The sequence below is a fragment of the Cibotium barometz genome, chromosome 13, assembly GCF_041138505.1.
Source record: "Cibotium barometz isolate CiBa-2024 chromosome 13, ASM4113850v1, whole genome shotgun sequence".
NCBI lineage: Eukaryota > Viridiplantae > Streptophyta > Polypodiopsida > Cyatheales > Cibotiaceae > Cibotium > Cibotium barometz.
The window spans coordinates 17,643,313-17,662,175 of NC_141058.1; the positions used below are offsets into that span (position 1 = coordinate 17,643,313).

The 18,863-nt window shown below is 40.1% G+C and overlaps 1 protein-coding gene across 1 annotated transcript; it reads right to left on the reverse strand.

The window, feature by feature from the left end:
• Window positions 1-15,485: 15,485 nt before the first annotated feature.
• LOC147632437 (pentatricopeptide repeat-containing protein At5g27110-like) lies at window positions 15,486-18,026 on the reverse strand. Its single transcript, XM_086806972.1, has one exon. It carries the CDS (start codon window positions 18,024-18,026, stop codon window positions 15,486-15,488), a length of 2,541 nt encoding a protein of 846 aa, XP_086663098.1.
• Window positions 18,027-18,863: the final 837 nt, after the last annotated feature.

An 18,863-nucleotide genomic window follows, 5' to 3' on the forward strand; every position in this document is an offset into this window, starting at 1 on the left:
GGATACCCATCTGTCTCATGGATTGAGGTGCATCATTGGGCAGATCCGCACCTCTTCACATCAATTAGAGATAGAGACAAGCAGATTTAGAGGCATACCTCCAAGGAGGAACAGGATTTGTTAGATTTGTTTTAGATAGAGCCAGGAGCCAGAGACGGAGGAGCACATCTATTGCTGCACATCATATTATGAGATTTGAGGGCCCTACCCCATTGCCTTTTCAAAGAGGGATTTGGACCACTAGCTAGAGTCATGGACTATTGTGATCAGAGATGCTTGGGTTTTTATCTCCCGGAGATCCGAGAGTCCATTATCAAGAGCAGATACCCGACTGGCAGGGAGTCCACACAGAGACAGATTACTGACTTCTTTAGAGGGACTACCTGAGAGGACACACAGCCAACAGCCCAGCAAGCAGGCACCATGTGGGACTCTAGTTGAGAGAGCTATCCAGTTGGGCAGATCTAGACACTTGAGGGGATCCTCACATTGGAGATGGTGCCTACACCGGAGGATTCAGAGCATCATTGCGAGGCATCAGGCTCGTCCGACCAGGCATCTCACTATGGCAGATATCCAGGCCATTCGACAGAGACCCATGCTAGAGCTCCTAGGATGATTACCACTCCAGCCATATACTGATGTACTCACTGTCACTTTTGTACTCCCCTATATTCATGTATTCATGTATCCATGTACTCATGTACCCATTTTGACTAGTAGCATTAGCTTCCCACTCTCCCTAGTTGCTGCTTCCGTATGCTCCCTCTACTGATGTATTGTAGGGCTAGATACTTACCTTCAGTTCTTTCTTTTCTTTTCCAAACAGTGTATCAGATGTCACATAGTTGTAAATTTGGTCTTATAGGTCACTTTGGCCTTTTGAAGACGTTAATATAACATTTCATTTCTCTCTCCCACCCACCCTCCTCTCTAATTTTCTTCTATTCTCTCTCTCTCTCTCTCTCTCTCTCTCTCTCTCTCTCTCTCTCTCTCTCTCTCTCTCTCTCTCTCTCTCTCTCTTTGCCCCACCTTGCCTCGGCTTTGTTACATAATGTTCACCCCCTTTGGCTAAACAAGGATGCCCATGATGCTAGTGTGGCATGCTAGTGATTTGGTATCATGGGTGACCTCGCATTAAATACTAGTTTCCTAGTGTTATTAGTATAGCTTGAGACCATGCTTGATGGGTGTATGTTATCAAAGTGTAACAAGTGGTGCCATGCTTGATGAAAACTACGTGTTGTCGAAATGAAACAAGTGGACTACTCTAGATAACTTCATGATCAAAGTGTAACAAGTGGTTTATGCAAATGACATGCTATGCTAGATGATATGTATAGTAATATGCTCATCAAAGTGTAACAAGTGGTGGGACATGCCATGCTAGATGATGTGTATAGAGATACACACCATCGAAGAGTAAAAAGTGTGATTGTGCTGTGTTTGTGTCTCAACGTTTCATATTGGGATTGATTGTTGTGATAGCAATTAATTGGAACAACTAATGTGTTTATGTTTGTGAGATAGGTGATGAGCAGTGCATGTGTTGCACATGGAGGATCTTATATATATATCTTGAATTATTATTTCATATAGGTTATTTTGTTGGCCATGTGCCAAATGATTGTACATATTATTTATGCACACTTGTGCATGGCGTTGCTATTTTATTAGCACATGTTTTAGAGGAATTTTGGTTATTTTACACTTAGTATGTGAACAAGCTTTAGTGCTTGAGTTATTTTTGTAAAAGTAGAAAAGCAAAGCCCTATTTTGTACACACAACTAATATTAGGTCCTTGGGCTATATTTTGAATACAATTCTCAAAATACTCATGTAAGTGGAGATGCACACATGAGGGGGTAGGGACTGCAGCCCAATAGTGTGTCGATGGTGATGTTTTCTCTATGTCATGTTTTTATGTTATACTTTAATCTTGTCAATTTAATTCAAGTGTATGCTTTGTTCCTTGATATGTATGTGAGCTTGATTAATTCTTCAAGAAATACATGAGGCCCCATGCTAGTGGTATTAGAGTTATGGGTACTTGTATTTGAAGAAAAGAGAGAAGCTCATAAAAATCTAGAGGATAAAGAAGGCAAAAGCTTAAGGACTCTTGGACAAAGGTTGAATGGTTTATGGGAACTTTGTGGATCATTAGATGGAGAACAAGATCAAAGGCTTGCAATTAATGTCACCTTTACTCCCAAAACCACTTTTGTGAAGCCAAAAACCACCTTTCTTTTGAAGAAAAATGGTTTTTCCCAACTCTTAACCCCTCCATGATCCGACTGTATGGATGGAATCAGCAACAATTAACGGAGGCGTTAGCTCAATTTTCATATTGCTAAACCCATGACACTCAGAAATGCATAATGGACGGCTATCATGGGCTTTCAAGCCAATTTTGAGAAAAGAAGAGAAATCGCTTTTTGTGTCTTTGTAGGCTATTAATCTTTTCATTGAAGATTAATTAAGCTAGATTTTCATGTAGCATTATATGGTAGTGATGTGTGTGAACACACTTAGAACCGCCGGGGCACTTTTTCCCTCAGTAGGAGGTTTTTTCCCCGTGCATATGTACACCCTCTTATCTACTTATTTTGGGTTATGTACTTATCTTTTGTATCTAGCACACATTTGTTTCTTCTAATCTAGTGAGTTTGTGTGCTCTCAAGCTTCTCTATTTGTGTGTGTATTGTTGCAACCCTAACCCTAATTCCAACAATTGGTATTAGAGCAAGCTTCCTGGACACTTGATCTAGTAGTCTGCCTCCCTCCTCCTCATGACCATGTTTTCTATCTCTAATCGAGATATCCTCTTAGGAGAAGAAGGTATATACTGTGGTGTGCAACAGCATCTACAATGTCTTCAACATCGACCATCATACTTTCACTAGTAACACTCTATTCTCTACTCTATGTTATTTTTCATACACTTTGCAGGTGATTCAGTTAGTTGGCAGCCATCCAGGGTTGCATTTAGTGAATACTGAGTACTTGCAGTGTGTTGAAAGATTTTACATTTGGTAGATACTCATGGCTGGCAGTAGTGATGTATTCAACATGTTGTTTGTTTGCTGAGGATGAACTTGATGGGACTAACTACCCATTGTGGTCCTATATGATGAGGCATGTAGTGGTTGCTAAAGGCCTTTGGAATGTGGTCTCAGTGGTAGTGAAACCCGTCCTATTTCACAACTACCAGTGCGACCGGGTGCTGTAGGCACATTTGAAGTAGAATTTAATATAGATGTGGCTCCTCCACATGCACCACCAGTACCTCCCACTGCTACTCAAACGAGATGTGATGGAAGAGATGCATAGGCACATGCATTGCTTGCACTTTCTGTAAAGCGAAGAATTATTCCTCATATTCGGTCATGTAAGACTTCCAAACAGGCATGGTATGCACTTGCTGCATTATACTAGGTGTGCAATAAAGCACATGTTGCATATTTGTGCAAATAGTTGGAGTCTGAGCACATGAATGAGGGAGACTCATTGGACAACTTCTTGACCAAGATCAAAGATTTTAAGAAGTAGCTTGCTAGTGTGGATGAGATATATTCTGATAGTACATTGGTGCCCACAGTTCTCAATGCATTGTCGGATTCTTATCAGAGTTTTGTCTCTACCCTTAGACTCGAAGGGAAATCCAAATGCCCTTACATTTGATGAGCTGGTTTAAGTACTCTTGCAAGAAGAGCAGTCTAGGCAAAATAGTACTCTTGCAAGAAGAGCAATCTAGGCAAAACAGATTCGTTATGCGAGTTGGTGACCAAGCTTTTGTTGCCAATCAGAAAGGCAAAGGTAAAGCTTCTTCGCATGGTGGCTATAAGCCAAAATCAGAATTCTCAAGTAAGGATGCAAATAAAGAAGGTGATAAGCCTAAAAAGAAGGGTAAGTGTCACTATTTGCAGGAAACTAGGGCACTACATAAATGAGTGCAAGAAAAGTCTAGAGACGGAGAAAAAGAAAGAATTGGGCATGGATGTGGCTGACGCATCTGCAGAGAAGAAGGGATCTGCAAGTTTTGCTCACGATGATTGGGCATGGAGTGTACATTGCAGTTATGACCCTTCTGTTCTTCATGATGTATGCATGTCAGTGGTAGAATTGGATGCTTGGTACTTTGACACTGGTGTTAGTAAGCACATTACTTCACAAAAAAAATTATTCTTATCTCTGGGATCTGTCCAAAGTGCAAGAACCATCACATGTGCAAATGGTTCCTCATATCCTGTCAAAGGAGTTGGTAGAGTTGTGCTCACTATGTTGAAAATGGGGGCGTATTTACTCTTTCTAAAGTTTTATATGTGCCAGGCATTAAGAAGAACTTGCTGTCAGTTTCAGCCTTAGCCTTGTCAAGCTTGACAGTTAAATTTGTGGACGATAGATGTACAGTTCAGGATATAAATGATGGCTATTCTTTCATTGCCTCAAGTACCTTATTTCATGGCCTAAACAAGATGAATGTATTTGAGAAGTTGTAGCATGATGCTCGCTCAATCTCTATGACTCGTGCTATGAGTGATGCGGAATTATGGCATGCACGATTTGGCCATCTGAATTATGGCAATTTGTTACGCCATCAAAGGCATGATATGGTGTCTGAGTTGCCAACTCTTGAGACCCCTACTAGACATGTATATGAGGGGTGTATTCTTGGTAAAATGCATCAGGCATCATTTCCAAAGGATAGATCTATGAGTTGTTAAGAAATTACAACTTATACATAGTGATGTATGTGGTCCTATGAGGACACCATATATTGGGGGATATCTTTACTTCATCACTTTTATTAATGATTACTCCAGATATAGCTAGGTGTATCCATTAAAGCAGAAACAAGAGGTTTTTATGTGCTTTAGGCACTTTGTATCCATGGCTGAAAATGCATGTGAATGTAAAGTTGGCACCCTTCATTCAGATCGAGGGGGGGAGTATATGTCCAAGGAATTTCATGCATATATGGCTGAAAAAGGCACAAGGCATTAATGTACAGATCCATACACACCTCAGCAAAATGGTGTGGGTGAGAGGAAGAACAGGTCTCTCATGGGTGGAGATGGCACGATGTATGGTGAAAGCCCAAGATTTACCTCATGGTTTTTTGTTAGAGGCAACTATGTATGCAAACTATGTGTTGAGTAAATGCCCTACCAAGGCCTTGTAGTAAAAATCCTTATGAAGCTTGGCATGGCAAGAAGCCTTTTGTGGCTCATTTGCGTGTTTTTGGTTGTCTTGCTTATGCTCTTGTGCCTGAGGAGTAACAATGCAGTAAGCTTGATGATAAGGAAATTAAATGCATATTTGTGGGATACAGTTCAGAAAGCAAGGGATATAGACTCTACCATCCGGCCTTAAAGCAGATTTTGGTAAGTAGAGATGTTTTTTTTTGTAGAAAATTCAGTTCAGTCCATGCTTTCATGCAAAAAACAGCACAATGTATGCTCATAGGCCATGTTTAGTTCACTCCTACCTTTGTTTAATGGGGAGGGCAGCTATATGTAGAGCAATTTAATGCTCAACCAAGTGCTGAAATTCAGCCTTTGCAGGTGCAAAATCAGCCTTTTGATGAGGCAATTATTGAGGATGTAGTGGATGAGGAGAGGGGGATGAGGAGAGAGCAGCCATAGAAGAATCTAGGCATATGCCAAAATGGCTTATGCAGACATTGAGGGATAGCAAGTTGGCATCTCCTTTACCTAGCAGAACTCGTGCAGGTTCTCATCATGCAGATTATTCTCGTGGATCATGTTCTCATTTCTACTTTATGTAATGAGGAGGAACTTGTTTCCTTTGAGGAAGCATAGGATGATAATCATTGGATGCATGCTATGCAGGATGAGTATAACTCTATACTCAAGAATGACACTTGGTATTCGACAGATCTACCTCATGGCAAGAAGGCCATTGGCACTAAGTGGGTTTACAAGTTAAAACGCCAAGCAAACGGTAGCATTGATCGCTACAAGGCCAAACTTGTTGCGAAGGGGTATGCCCAACAAAAGGGCATTGATAATGATGAAACCTCTGCACCCACATCTCGTATGACTACCATTAGGTATCTCATTGCTTTGGCAATGGAATGTATATCAATTGGACATTAAGACTGCATTCTTGAATGGTGATTTACATGAGGAGGTGTATGTATTGCAGCCTCCTGGTTTTGTTGCGAAAGGAGAAGAGTCTAAAGTACATAGGTTGAAAAAGGCTCTTTATGGCCTTAAGCAGGCTCCTAGAGCATGGTATGAGAAGATTCATTGCAAATGATTTTTGCAACAGTCCAACAGAGAGTGTCTTCTATGTGAAGAGGAGTAAGGATACATTTTTGGTCATCGTTCTATATGTTGATGACATGCTGCTCTCACAGGACCCGATATAGATCAAATTTCAATCTTTAAGGCTGATTTACGAGACGGTCATCGTTTGAGATGTCATATTTGGGGCCCTTGTATTACTATTTGGGGATTCAGTTTATGCAGTGCAATGATGGCATTGTTATGCTGCAGTCTAAATATATACAGAAGCTATTGTGAAGAGGTTTAATCTTGAAGACTGTAAACATGTGGCTACATCTATGGAGACAGGTACTCAACTTAGTCTTCAAGATGCAAGAGACTCTTTTGATGCCAGTTTGTATCAGCAGGCTATTGGATCCCTTCTTTATGTATGCAACACGAGGCCAGATAAACAATATAGGGTCTCATAGTTGAGTAGATTTATGCATAGCTCAGGTACGAAGCATTGGCTGGCTGTTAAGCGGGTTTTCCACTATTTACAGGCACTCAGTATTTTGGATTGTTTTATCCAAAAGGGGGTGAGTCATAGTTGTATGCTTTTAGTGATTCAGATTGGGCTGGATGTTATGGCACACGAGTGTCCACTAGTGGGTTTTGCTTTTGCTCTTTGGTGATTGATGTATATCATGGCTTAGCAAGAAGTAGCCCACATTGGCCACTTCTAGCTGTGAAGATGAGTAGTACAGGGCAGCTTTACAGATATAGTTGAGTGTGTGTGGCTCAAACGTCTTGGCTGATTTGGGTGTTGGACAGTCGTCTCTAACACTACGATTTTCATTGACAGCTAGAGTGCATTACGATTTTCATTGACAAACAGAGCACATTAGCAGTTGCGAGGAACCTAGTGTTTTATGCTCGCACTAAGCACATTGAGGTGCATTACCACTATGTCAAGGAAAGACTCTCTGTAGAAGCAGAGATCAGCTTGGTCTATGTGCCTACACATGACAACATGGCTGATTTATTCATGAAGGCTCTTCCTCGTGAAAAGTTTGAAGCTTTTTGTAAAGCTTTGGGCTTATTGCCTTTTTCAGGATTGATCAGCCATACCGTGTATATGTTCACATCATCACTCCAGGGGGGATTTGTAGGATTATATGGTCGTGATGTGTGTGAACATAGTTAGGACCGTCAGGGAACCTTTTCCCTCACTAGGAGGGTTTTTTCCCCCGTGCATATGTACACCCTCTTATCTACTCATTTTGGAGTGTGTACTTATCTTTTGTATGTGGCACATATTTGTTTCTTCTAATCTAGTGAGTTTGTGTGCTCTCAAGCTTCTCTATCTTGTATGTGTGCATTGTTGCAACCCTAACCCTAATTCCAATATTTCAAGCTTTCCAAGAGAAGAATTAATGCTTTAATTTTTTTTCTTCTCCCTCCATCAATCGACAGCCATTCGTGAAAATCAGGCATGGGTGGACTTTATTTTTCTTTCTCTCTTAGTTGCCATGGCTTTTACTTTCTCTCTTAGTTGCCGTGGCTTTTACTTTCTCTCTCTCTCTCTCTCTCTCTCTCTCTCTCTCTCTCTCTCTCTCCACGAATTACATTTGGTGACTTTTTTTAAATCTCTCTCTACAGCTTTGCACTACTGGCTGTCTCGTCGTCCCATACTCTCTCTCTCTTTTTGTTGGGTGTTGTCGCTTTCTCGCTAGTTGTGCACACTCGTCGACTACATAGCCAAGCTATAAAGCCTTCTACTAAAGCTTTATGTTGTCAATCTTATTAAGCCTTTTTTTACAAGCTTTAAAATCTTATAAGCTTGAAAGCTCAAAACTTTATAAGATTTAAAAGCTTTCAAAACTAAAACCGAAAAAGCCTTCCAAGCTCTACTTCTCAAAGAAAATTGCACAACATGCATTACAAGTAAGAAGAGAATTACAAGAAACACACATTACAAGCAAGAAGATAATTCTAATCTCAAAGTTTACTTATGGGGATTCTATGAAAAATTCAAAGGCAAAGTCTCTTGAGCTCTTTATGGCATGTTCAGGCCCGCTTTGATACTACTCATCGACGGTCTCTTGGCACTTATGGATTTTTCTTCTCACAACACGAGTTGAACAAGCTTCCGACTTCTTACAAATTTCAGGTGAAAGAGTATTATCATTATTTCAGCAATTTTCATTTCTACATTTAAAATTTACACCTTTTATCTATCTACATCTCTCTTTTTATTATGAATCCTCTACCCCCAACCATTCAAGAGAAAATTCAAGCACTCCAAAACCAGATTCTAGTTAAGGAGTAGTTAAGAATGTATCTAGAGGATATGTTACGTGCAAAAGAAGAGGAAAAGAGGTGCTAGTAATGGTGAATCTTCAGACTCAGGGTGACTAAATTTAGAGAATCGTGCAAGCTACTCTTAGAGCTCAAGAGTCTAGGAAGGAAAAGAAATTAGCCGTAAAGCTTTTTCCTTTCAAAATTTTGATGGCAAGAAAGACATTCGCACAATACTTGCATGGCTTAGTCAACTTGATGATTACTTTTTGGGGGAGAAATTCTCCAAGAAGGATAAAATCGTATGCTAGCAATTATTTGGTGGGTGAACAATGCAGCTTTATGGTGGAGCATGACTAGAACCCTAGCAAGCACAAACCTAAATCTTAGAGGAAATTTCAAAAGCTCTTCAAGAAGGATTTCTTACCTTCGCAATACAAAGCTAGGGCTAGATAACAATGCGCCATCTTCAGAAAACTTGAGAAAACTTATGTGGCTAGATTTTGGCAGACCTTGTTACAATACAGGTAATTGAGAAAGTTCGTAGCAAGGATCAAAGATGGAAGTTTATAGTAGGTTTGAAACCCACAATTCAATCAAAAGTGAACATGTTTCGATCAAACTCTCTTAGCTCGGCCATTTCCTTAGCCATAAATTGTGAAAGGAAAAATGGCATCGCAAAGGAAGCAATGACACCTCAAACCTTGACATCAAAGTTTTTCAAGCCTAAAACTTTTCAAAAACCATTTGATAAACCACTCAATGGCAATAACGTAGGTATTGATACCAAGGTTGATGATTCTTAACAAGCTAATAATGATGATTCAAAGAAGTGTTTCAGGTGCAACGAGATTGGACATATCGCATCGAATTGTCCACAAAAATTAAAGAATATTTCAATTGGGATAAATATGATCGATACGACAAAGAAGAATACTCGTACTACACATATTCCAACTCCTAAGGTAACATACATATTTCTTTTAACAATTTCTACAAATAAATTTTATTCAAGAGTTTAATAAATTTCAAGGAGAGGTTTTATGCATCAAAGTAGAACTTCTTGGAGGAACTGGCCCTTCTAATATAGTCATCTCTTCATCCAATGTTTATGTCCAAGTGGCTCCTCAAAACATGCGGGTTTTATCTCTTGTATTGTTTGACCATATAAGCATGGGTCATATCCCAACATGTTCACACTCGATATCTGACCCTTATAAACCTACGTACACCTGGATCACTGCTAGAGCATTGCTTTGGCTCTTTGAACACCTAGTGTAGCAATATTCGGGATCCGAAACTCTTCCTCATCAAGACTCTATTCTAAGCTATTATCCCCATCAATAGATGAATGGCCAGCTGAAACATCAAGCAATCTAAAGGGCTAATCCACCTTCTCTTTTCCCTTTCAAAGGCAAAGTCTCTTGAGCTCTTTATGGCATGTTCAGGCCCGCTTTGAGACTACTCATCGACGGTCTCTTGGCACTTATGGATTTTTCTTCTCACAACACGAGTTGAACAAGCTTCCGACTTCTTACAAATTTCAGGTGAAAGAGTATTATCATTATTTCATCAATTTTCATTTCTACATTTAAAATTTACACCTTTTATCTATCTACATCTCTCTTTTTATTATGAATCCTCTACCCCCAACCATTCAAGAGAAAATTCAAGCACTCCAAAACCAGATTCTAGTTAAGAAGGAGTTAAGAATGTATCTAGAGGATATATTACGTGCAAAAGAAGAGGAAAAGAGGTGCTAGTAATGGTGAATCTTCAGACTCCGGGTGACTAAATTTAGAGAACCGTGCAAGCTACTCTTAGAGCTCAAGAGTCTAGGAAGGAAAAGAAATTAGCCGTAAAGCTTTTTCCTTTCAAAATTTTGATGGCAAGAAAGACATTCGCACAATACTTGCATGGCTTAGTCAACTTGATGATTACTTTTTGGGGGAGAAATTCTCCAAGAAGGATAAAATCGTATGCTAGCAATTATTTGGTGGGTGAACAATGCAGCTTTATGGTGGAGCATGACTAGAACCCTAGCAAGCACAAACCTAAATCTTAGAGGAAATTTCAAAAGCTCTTCAAGAAGGATTTCTTACCTTCGCAATACAAAGCTAGGGCTAGATAACAATGCGCCATCTTCAGAAAACTTGAGAAAACTTATGTGGCTAGATTTTGGCAGACCTTGTTACAATACAGGTAATTGAGAAAGTTCGTAGCAAGGATCAAAGATGGAAGTTTATAGTAGGTTTGAAACCCACAATTCAATCAAAAGTGAACATGTTTCGATCAAACTCTCTTAGCTCGGCCATTTCCTTAGCCATAAATTGTGAAAGGAAAAATGGCATCGCAAAGGAAGCAATGACACCTCAAACCTTGACATCAAAGTTTTTCAAGCCTAAAACTTTTCAAAAACCATTTGATAAACCACTCAATGGCAATAACGTAGGTATTGATACCAAGGTTGATGATTCTTAACAAGCTAATAATGATGATTCAAAGAAGTGTTTCAGGTGCAACGAGATTGGACATATCGCATCAAATTGTCCACAAAAATTAAAGAATATTTCAATTAGGATAAATATGATCGATACGACAAAGAAGAATACTCGTACTACACATATTCCAACTCCTAAGGTAACATACACATTTCTTTTAACAATTTCTACAAATAAATTTTATTCAAGAGTTTAATAAATTTCAAGGAGAGGTTTTATGTATCAAAGTAGAACTTCTTGGAGGAGCTGGCCCTTCTAATATAGTCATCTCTTCATCCAATGTTTATGTCCAAGTGGCTCCTCAAAACATGCGGGTTTTATCTCTTGTATTGTTTGACCATATAAGCATGGGTCATATCCCAACATGTTCACACTCGATATCTGACCCTTATAGACCTACGTACATTTGGATCACTACTAGGTGTTCTTAGCATTGCTTTGGCTCTTTGAACACCTAGTGTAGCAATATTCGGGATCTGAAACTCCTCATCAAGACTCTATTCTAAGCTATTATCACCTCAACCTTCCTGACCAAGGTCCAATAATAGACCCATTGCTAGAGGACTCTCCCAATCCACTAAGCACATGTGATTGTTGCAACCACATTGTTGTTTACATGAGCCTCTATGGAATCCTTTGCTGGTGTATACTAGCTATTCATCTCATCAAAAACAATATCCCTCCTCACTCGCATCTCACGAGTAGTGGGGTCTGTTATAGCATCTATAACCTTTCTGTTCAAGGGAGTATTAAATAAAGATACATTTGTTTAACCTTGGGATTCAGTTTGCTTCTCACTTTATCTGGCACATGTATATAGGCAATGTAACCAAACACTTTCAAGTGTTCCAAATATGGTTTTCTACAAGTAAACTTATATTGAGGCATCATGCCTTGAGATGCTGTAATGGGGGTTATTCTATTCATAATGTAAAGTGCAGATGCTATTGCTTCAACCTAAAAATAATGAGGCATTTCTTTTTCATTCATTAACCCACGAGAAAATTCTACAATGTGCCTATTCTTTCTTTCTCATTAACACACGAGAAACTACAATGTGCCTATTCTTTCTTTCTATAACACACGAGAAACTTCTACAACGTGCCTATTCTTTCTTTTTATAATCCCATTTTGCTGTAAGGTGTACCTACATGTAAATTATCTCTTTATCCCATGCTCTCTTAGATAATCATTGAATTTACTAGATAAATATTCTCCCCCACCATTTGATCTTAGGAATTTTATGTGCATGCCTTTGTCTTTCAACTCGAAAAGTGCATAAACACTTCACTTTTCTCTTTCATGAAGTATGCCTACACTTTCCGAGTGTGATTATAAATGTAAGATACATAATAGTGGCATACTTTGATTGATGCTGTCTTTGTTGCTCCCCAAAACATCAAAATGCACCACATCCAAAGGCCTTTGATTGGCATTCCTATCACATGAAAATGTATGCTTAGACTATTTTCCCAATTAGCATGCTTTACATACTTTGTACCTTTCGTCCACTTTAAACTTCGGTAAACCTAACAATGCTTTGGGTCTGCATATTTTTCAGCTCGTTGAATATTGACATGACCAATAAGCTTATGCCAAATGTTAATGTCTACAATCACATATGTACCATGTGCAAACATTACAACCTTCACTTCATACATGTTTTTTCAGCTCGTTGAATATTGACATGACCAATAAGCTTATGCCAAATGTTAATGTCTACAATCACATATGTACCATGTGCAAACATTACAACCTTCACTTCATACATGTTTACATTTAATGTAAACATTTTGCCAATTCTATTGCCCTTTGTAATGGTACTTGCTTATTGAAATCTTCTACATAACATTCATGAGGATTAAACCTCACTTGTAGACATTGCTCAACCATTTGTGTAATTGACACCTGGTTCTTTGTAATGTTTGAAACATGAAGTATATCAGTCGAGTACTTCATTTCGCTGTCTTACATAGACAATGGGACCTTACCAACGTGTACAATGCGATGCACAATATCATCACATGTTTCCACATAACCTAGTTTTTTTAAAAAAAAATCTCTAAACCACTTATAGAAACTTCTGCACTTATAACAAACCTGCAATCTCCAACATAGTCACCTCCTATGTTACTATTGTGAACCTGTTATACTGTAATTGTATATGGAACAATCACATTAACATACATCCACAAACAACTTGTAAATCTCATATTCTCTGCATAAATTGACATGTAAACCAAATGTCTGTTGCTATGTTATACCAAACGAGAAAATGGACATATCAACACTTTTACGAAGTGTCAGTGGAAAACTTACAAAGCCAAAACGAAGCCCAAAATACACTCGAAACTAACTTATAAAATCATGCAATATAATGTCCCTTTGCTTCACCACGAAGCGTGGGTCAAGATGTGACAGTGCACCTTACTGTTGTACCTGGCTGTTGTTCTTACCTAGCAAAGATTTGCTTCCAAATCAAAGGGAAAGAGATGGAGTTACCCTTACCCATGTACTGCTTCCTTTGCTTGCCTTTTGCACTCTTCATGTAAACTACCGCTTTGATACCATGAGAAGAATGTGGAGAGAGGGTGGGCTTGAGCTCCTTGCAAGCAAATACACACACGAGAGTAGACAAGCACACAAGAGAGATGGAAAGCTGAAGTTTCTTTTATTCTATTCTCTTCTCTATAACCATAACATAAAGATAAGAGTACATCATGCATGGGAAAGTACTCTTTTACTGCAATATACAAATAGTCGATCCATAGTATGAACCTCTGATTACATGAGTTCGTGTACAATAAATATGTCAGAACTCTAATACACCAAAGTGACTATGACATAGCTTATAAACCATTTCGTGGCATATCACCCGTAATCTCACCAATCGTACAAATGGCGTAAGTGTAGAGTTGTCATCCTGACATGTCACCCATACCCACCCGCACTAGTTGAGCTCGATATCTCAACACAAAGAGAGAGAGAGAGAGAGAGAGAGAGAGTACAAAGCTTTATTACTGTACAGTCCTAACCTCCTCCTTAAGTCGGAGCAATACCTTCTTTCATGCAATAACACCATGAAGCCACGTCACTACATTTGAGAATGAGATTACATGTGGTGTTGCAAAATAAAATGCTCTTAGATTATTGGATATGGGAGGTTCTCTAATTACAAGAGTATCAGTTGAGTTGTGCTACATATTTCTCTTGTGCTTCTTGCTATCACATCGCATTGATAGGACAGAGGACGCGGAGTTTCCGAAATCAAAAAATTGATTTGGGACTTCTCTAATTGACAGCTGGGCGAGTCTTCTCCTGTAGACTGAATATCGAAGGTGTGGGTGTAGGAGGGGGCAGCGCAGATGCCCTAACTAGGGCAAGCTCCTAGATGGAGCTTATGCTCCCCCAAGCAAGGAGGGGCTTCCCAAAGGGAAGAAAGATTTGCAATGAAAATGAGCTCTTCGACTATTTTGATGTTTTGCCCACTTGTTGAAGAGTACCTTGAACCCCAATAGCTGTAGCCTCAGCTCTGATACCAAATGTTGGGTAGAGAGGGGAGCAGCAGCAACACTCACACACATACAGAGAGGCAAGTACACACTGCTTGTGAGAGAGAAGGCACGTAACACAATGATAATGGGTTTGCCAAAAATGAAAGTACAATGAAATGATAAGGAAGCACACACTAATGGCTTAGGGTGTGTTCTTGTGCACGGGAAAAAACCCTCCTGAGGAGAGTAAAAAGTTATCCTACGGTGTACACACACCACTGCCTGTGACACAGATGTCAACAACCCTAAGGCATTAACATTAATAGGGTAAACCTGAAATCTTAAAGAGATGTATCAGAGGAAGTTATGGATTAATTTAAGGCTAGACCAAGCATCAAAGGCAAAACTCTGATACCATTGTCATGTAGCAGGCCCAATATGGCAGCAGATCTAGCACTTCTATAGACCAAACAGATAACAGAGTGTGCAGTTGGAGAGAAGAAACTAGACAACATACTAAAATGGAAAGACGCTCAATTAGGGAGGCGGCATAGCACTTACCCAGCTACATGGATGATGGGAGTAGCACTAACCCGCCTATCAACATTGATGAAGAATATTTATGTATTTCTGAAATGATGAATGAACGTGTACAGGCCTTTATATGGGCTACCAGTCAAAAAGCTTCTGATTCAGTAGCTACACCCAGTCAAGCACTACCTGGTCATGGGTCAGGCAAGTGCAGTTTTAGGTACCTTATCTGTCAGAGCGTAGGTCCGTTACCTGGTTGTGTTTCTGTACCATAAAGAGGCCCACTATTTAGCCCAATGTGTATTTTTGTTGAAGCAAATTGTGGGGCCCATGTGTTCTGCTGTGTTCCAAACCCAATTTCTGCTTGTAATTTTTCTAAGGTCTATTTCTGGGCACTTGTACCATGATACTATTGTGATCTGTGAAGCTAAAAAGTAGATGTCAGAGACTCAACTACAGAAGCTTGGGATGACAACCAGATGCCTCCAAAAACATAATGCTCTTCTTCGCTGCAATCCTTTGCTGATTGCTCTAACACCAAACTCAACTGTGGCACATAGCCTTCACAATAAAGTATCTTAATTAGTGTTTTTGACTTTGAATATACCTCATCAGATTGTGCATGTATTTTATTTCCTGCAATAAACTCATGCATTTCGTTGCTAATCTCTATCCATGCCCTTCCAGGCTTTTTAAATGCACCCTCAAATCTTCTCAATTCAGAAATTCTGTACACATCTTCCCACATGTGGGCATCTGCATAGATACTTGATATCAGTAGGTAAGCAGCAGCAGCATTGGAATCCTTTTGAACAATTTGATTGAAACAATGTCTTCCTAGCTCCACATTCCTGTATGTCTTGCAGGCTGTGAGCAAAGAAATCCAGCCAGACACATCGCTTGGGATGGGCATGGTTTGGAGTATTTTCTTGGCCTCATTCAAGCATCCCGCACGGCCAAGGAGGTCTACCATGCAGTTGAAGTGCTCAATGCTAGGTGTAATTCCATAGTCATCTCTCATACACTTGAAGTGCCAGTGGCCTTCATCTACTTGACCCGAATGACTACATGCGGCTAGAACACTGCTGTATATAGTACCATCTGGTTTGAGACCTTCTTGCCGCATAATCCTAAAACACTGAATGACAAGGTTGTAGTTGCCATGCTGTGCATATCCAGAAATTAATGCACCCCATGACACCACATTTCGACTGGGTAAAGCATCGAGCATTCCACGTCCCTCGTCAAGGCTACCACATCTTGCATACATATTGACAAGGGCAGTCCCAATGCTAGTATCAAGTTCAAATCCAGTCCTAAGAATCTGATCATGAGCCAGCCTGCCTTGTGCTAGTGACCCAATGCTGCCACATCCTTGTAAAATGCACAGAAAGGTGATGTTGTCTGGCTTTGTCCCCTCCAACTGCATTCTTCCAAAAAGTTGAAGAGCTGCAAGACCATCCCCATACTGGGCACATCCAGCAATCATCACATTCCACGTAACCAGATTTGGGCTCTGCAACCTATCAAATAAATTGAGAGCCTCCTCCAAGTTGCCAAAATTGGTATACAGGTCAACAAGAGTGCTTGCAGCAACCACCTCTGATTCAAATCCATTCCTAACTATTTGATCATGTATCAGCCTGCCATGCACTGCAGATTCCATGCTCTTACATGCTTTCAAAATGCTTGCAAATGTAACCATGCTGGGCTTTAAACCTTTGTTTTGCATTTTATCCATAAGTTGAAGAGCTTGTGCGCTCTGCCCATGGAGGACATATCCTGAAATCATTCCATTCCAAGATACCACATCAGCGGTGACCATCTTGTCAAACATTCTACACGCCTCCTGCAAGCTCCCACATTTGGCATACATCACAACAAGAGAGCTCTCTGTTACTACATCTGATTTGAGCCCTGCGCTGATGATTTGGTTATGTATAATTCTACCTTGCTCAAGTGCACCTACGCTACTACAGGCCTTTAAAGCACAAGACAATGTAAAACCATCTTTTTTAATGCTATTTTCTTCCATCTTCTGAAAAACATACAGAGCTGCAATGTCATGCCCATGCTTAACATATCCTGCAATTGTAGCATTCCAAGATACTAAGTCTCCACTAGCCATTCCAGCGAACACTCTAGACATCTCCTGCAAGCTTCCACACTTTGCATACATATCAATTAGGGCATTCTGAATAAGCGCATCTGACTCAAACCCAATCTTTATGAGCTGATTGTGTATTGCTTGACCTTTTTCTAAGGCAATTACCCAGCCACATGCCTTCAAGACACATAGGAATGTGACTTTGTTTGCATTAATACCATTTCCATTCATTGTGTCATAAAGCTGAAGGGCTGGAAGGCCATGTCCATGCTGGGCATATCCTGCAATCAATGCATTCCAAGAAACCACGTTTTTGTCTGATAAACGGTCAAAGACCATGCAAGCATCCTGCATGCTTTTACATTTTGCATACATGTCGATTAAAGCACTGCCAACGATCACATCTGATTCTAAACCACTTCTGGTGATGTGTTCATGTACTAGCTTGCCCTCATCGAGGACCTCTACACTACCACAAGCCTTTAATATGCTTGAGAATATGAATTTGTCTGGCTCTATGCCATCCAGATGGATTTTCCCAAAAAGTTTGAGGGCAGGGAGACCCTGTCCATGACGTACATACGCTGAAATTAAGGAACCCCATAATACAACATCGCGGATTGGTAACCTGTCAAACACTCTCTGCGCCTCATCCAAACTTTCACATTTAGCATACATGTCAATGAGGCAGCTCCCGACAGCAGCATTCACATCAAGGCCTCTCTTGATAATGTGGTCATGTGTAAGCCTGCCTTTGTCTATGCCTCCTATGTTGCCACATGCTTTCAAGATGGATAAGAACACGACTTTGTCTGGTTCTATACCCCCATGTTGCATATGGCCATAAAGCTGAAGGGCCATATGACTGTCCCCATGTATGACATGAGCTGAAATGATGGCATGCCAGGCGTATATATTAGGGTTTTGGGCCCTGGAAAACACTTGGTTTGCTTCCTGCAAGCTCCCACAGAGGGCAAAGAATCTGATGAAATGGTCTTCTAGAAGGGAAAGTGAGGCCATTCCAGTGCTGATCATCAGGCGATACACACGCCTGCCAAGGAGGAGGTCCTTGCTGTCTGTGCATTCTTGCAAAAGAGAACAGAAAGAGTCCTTTGATAAGGGCAAAATCTGTCGGCTCTGCAGGGCCTTGTGAAGCCATGTCACCTTGCACAGTTTTTCTCCAATCTCCCGCAATTCTAAGACCCAGTCCTAGATCACTTGTCTGCAGTTGTTCATGTCATATACGAGAATGCCGTTTTACATTGGGCGGCGATTTCCTGGTTCGGGCGGGCGAACACACACACCTCATAAGGGTTTTTTTTTTTTTGAGAGGGGTTCGTTAAAAAAAAATTTTAAAAAAAAATCCTAGGGTGGGAAGGGGGAGTCACATTAGAACTTGCACAAGGCAAAGAAGTAACGCTCGTCGCACTACCGTGCTTGCCTCCCCACATAAAACAAGAGTCATTGCACACTCCCATATGATAGGCAAGGTTCAATGAAGATGCATGTTTTTTCCCCCTTTAATGTGAGAACGGAGATATAGCATTGCTTATTGGACAATACACATGCTTGTTTGGTAGTAAGTGTATATTTAGTTGTTTTATATTTTATTTTAATTATATACACCAACGCATCTTGCAAGTGTAGCTAGTAAGGTTTGAAAGGCTTTAGGGAAGGGTTCTTGCTACACACTCAACT

Coding starts and splice junctions, on each gene's coding strand:
- LOC147632437 (XM_086806972.1), bottom strand. CDS start 18,026: ATGGCCCTTCAGCTTTATGGCCATATGCAACATGGGGGTATAGAACCA.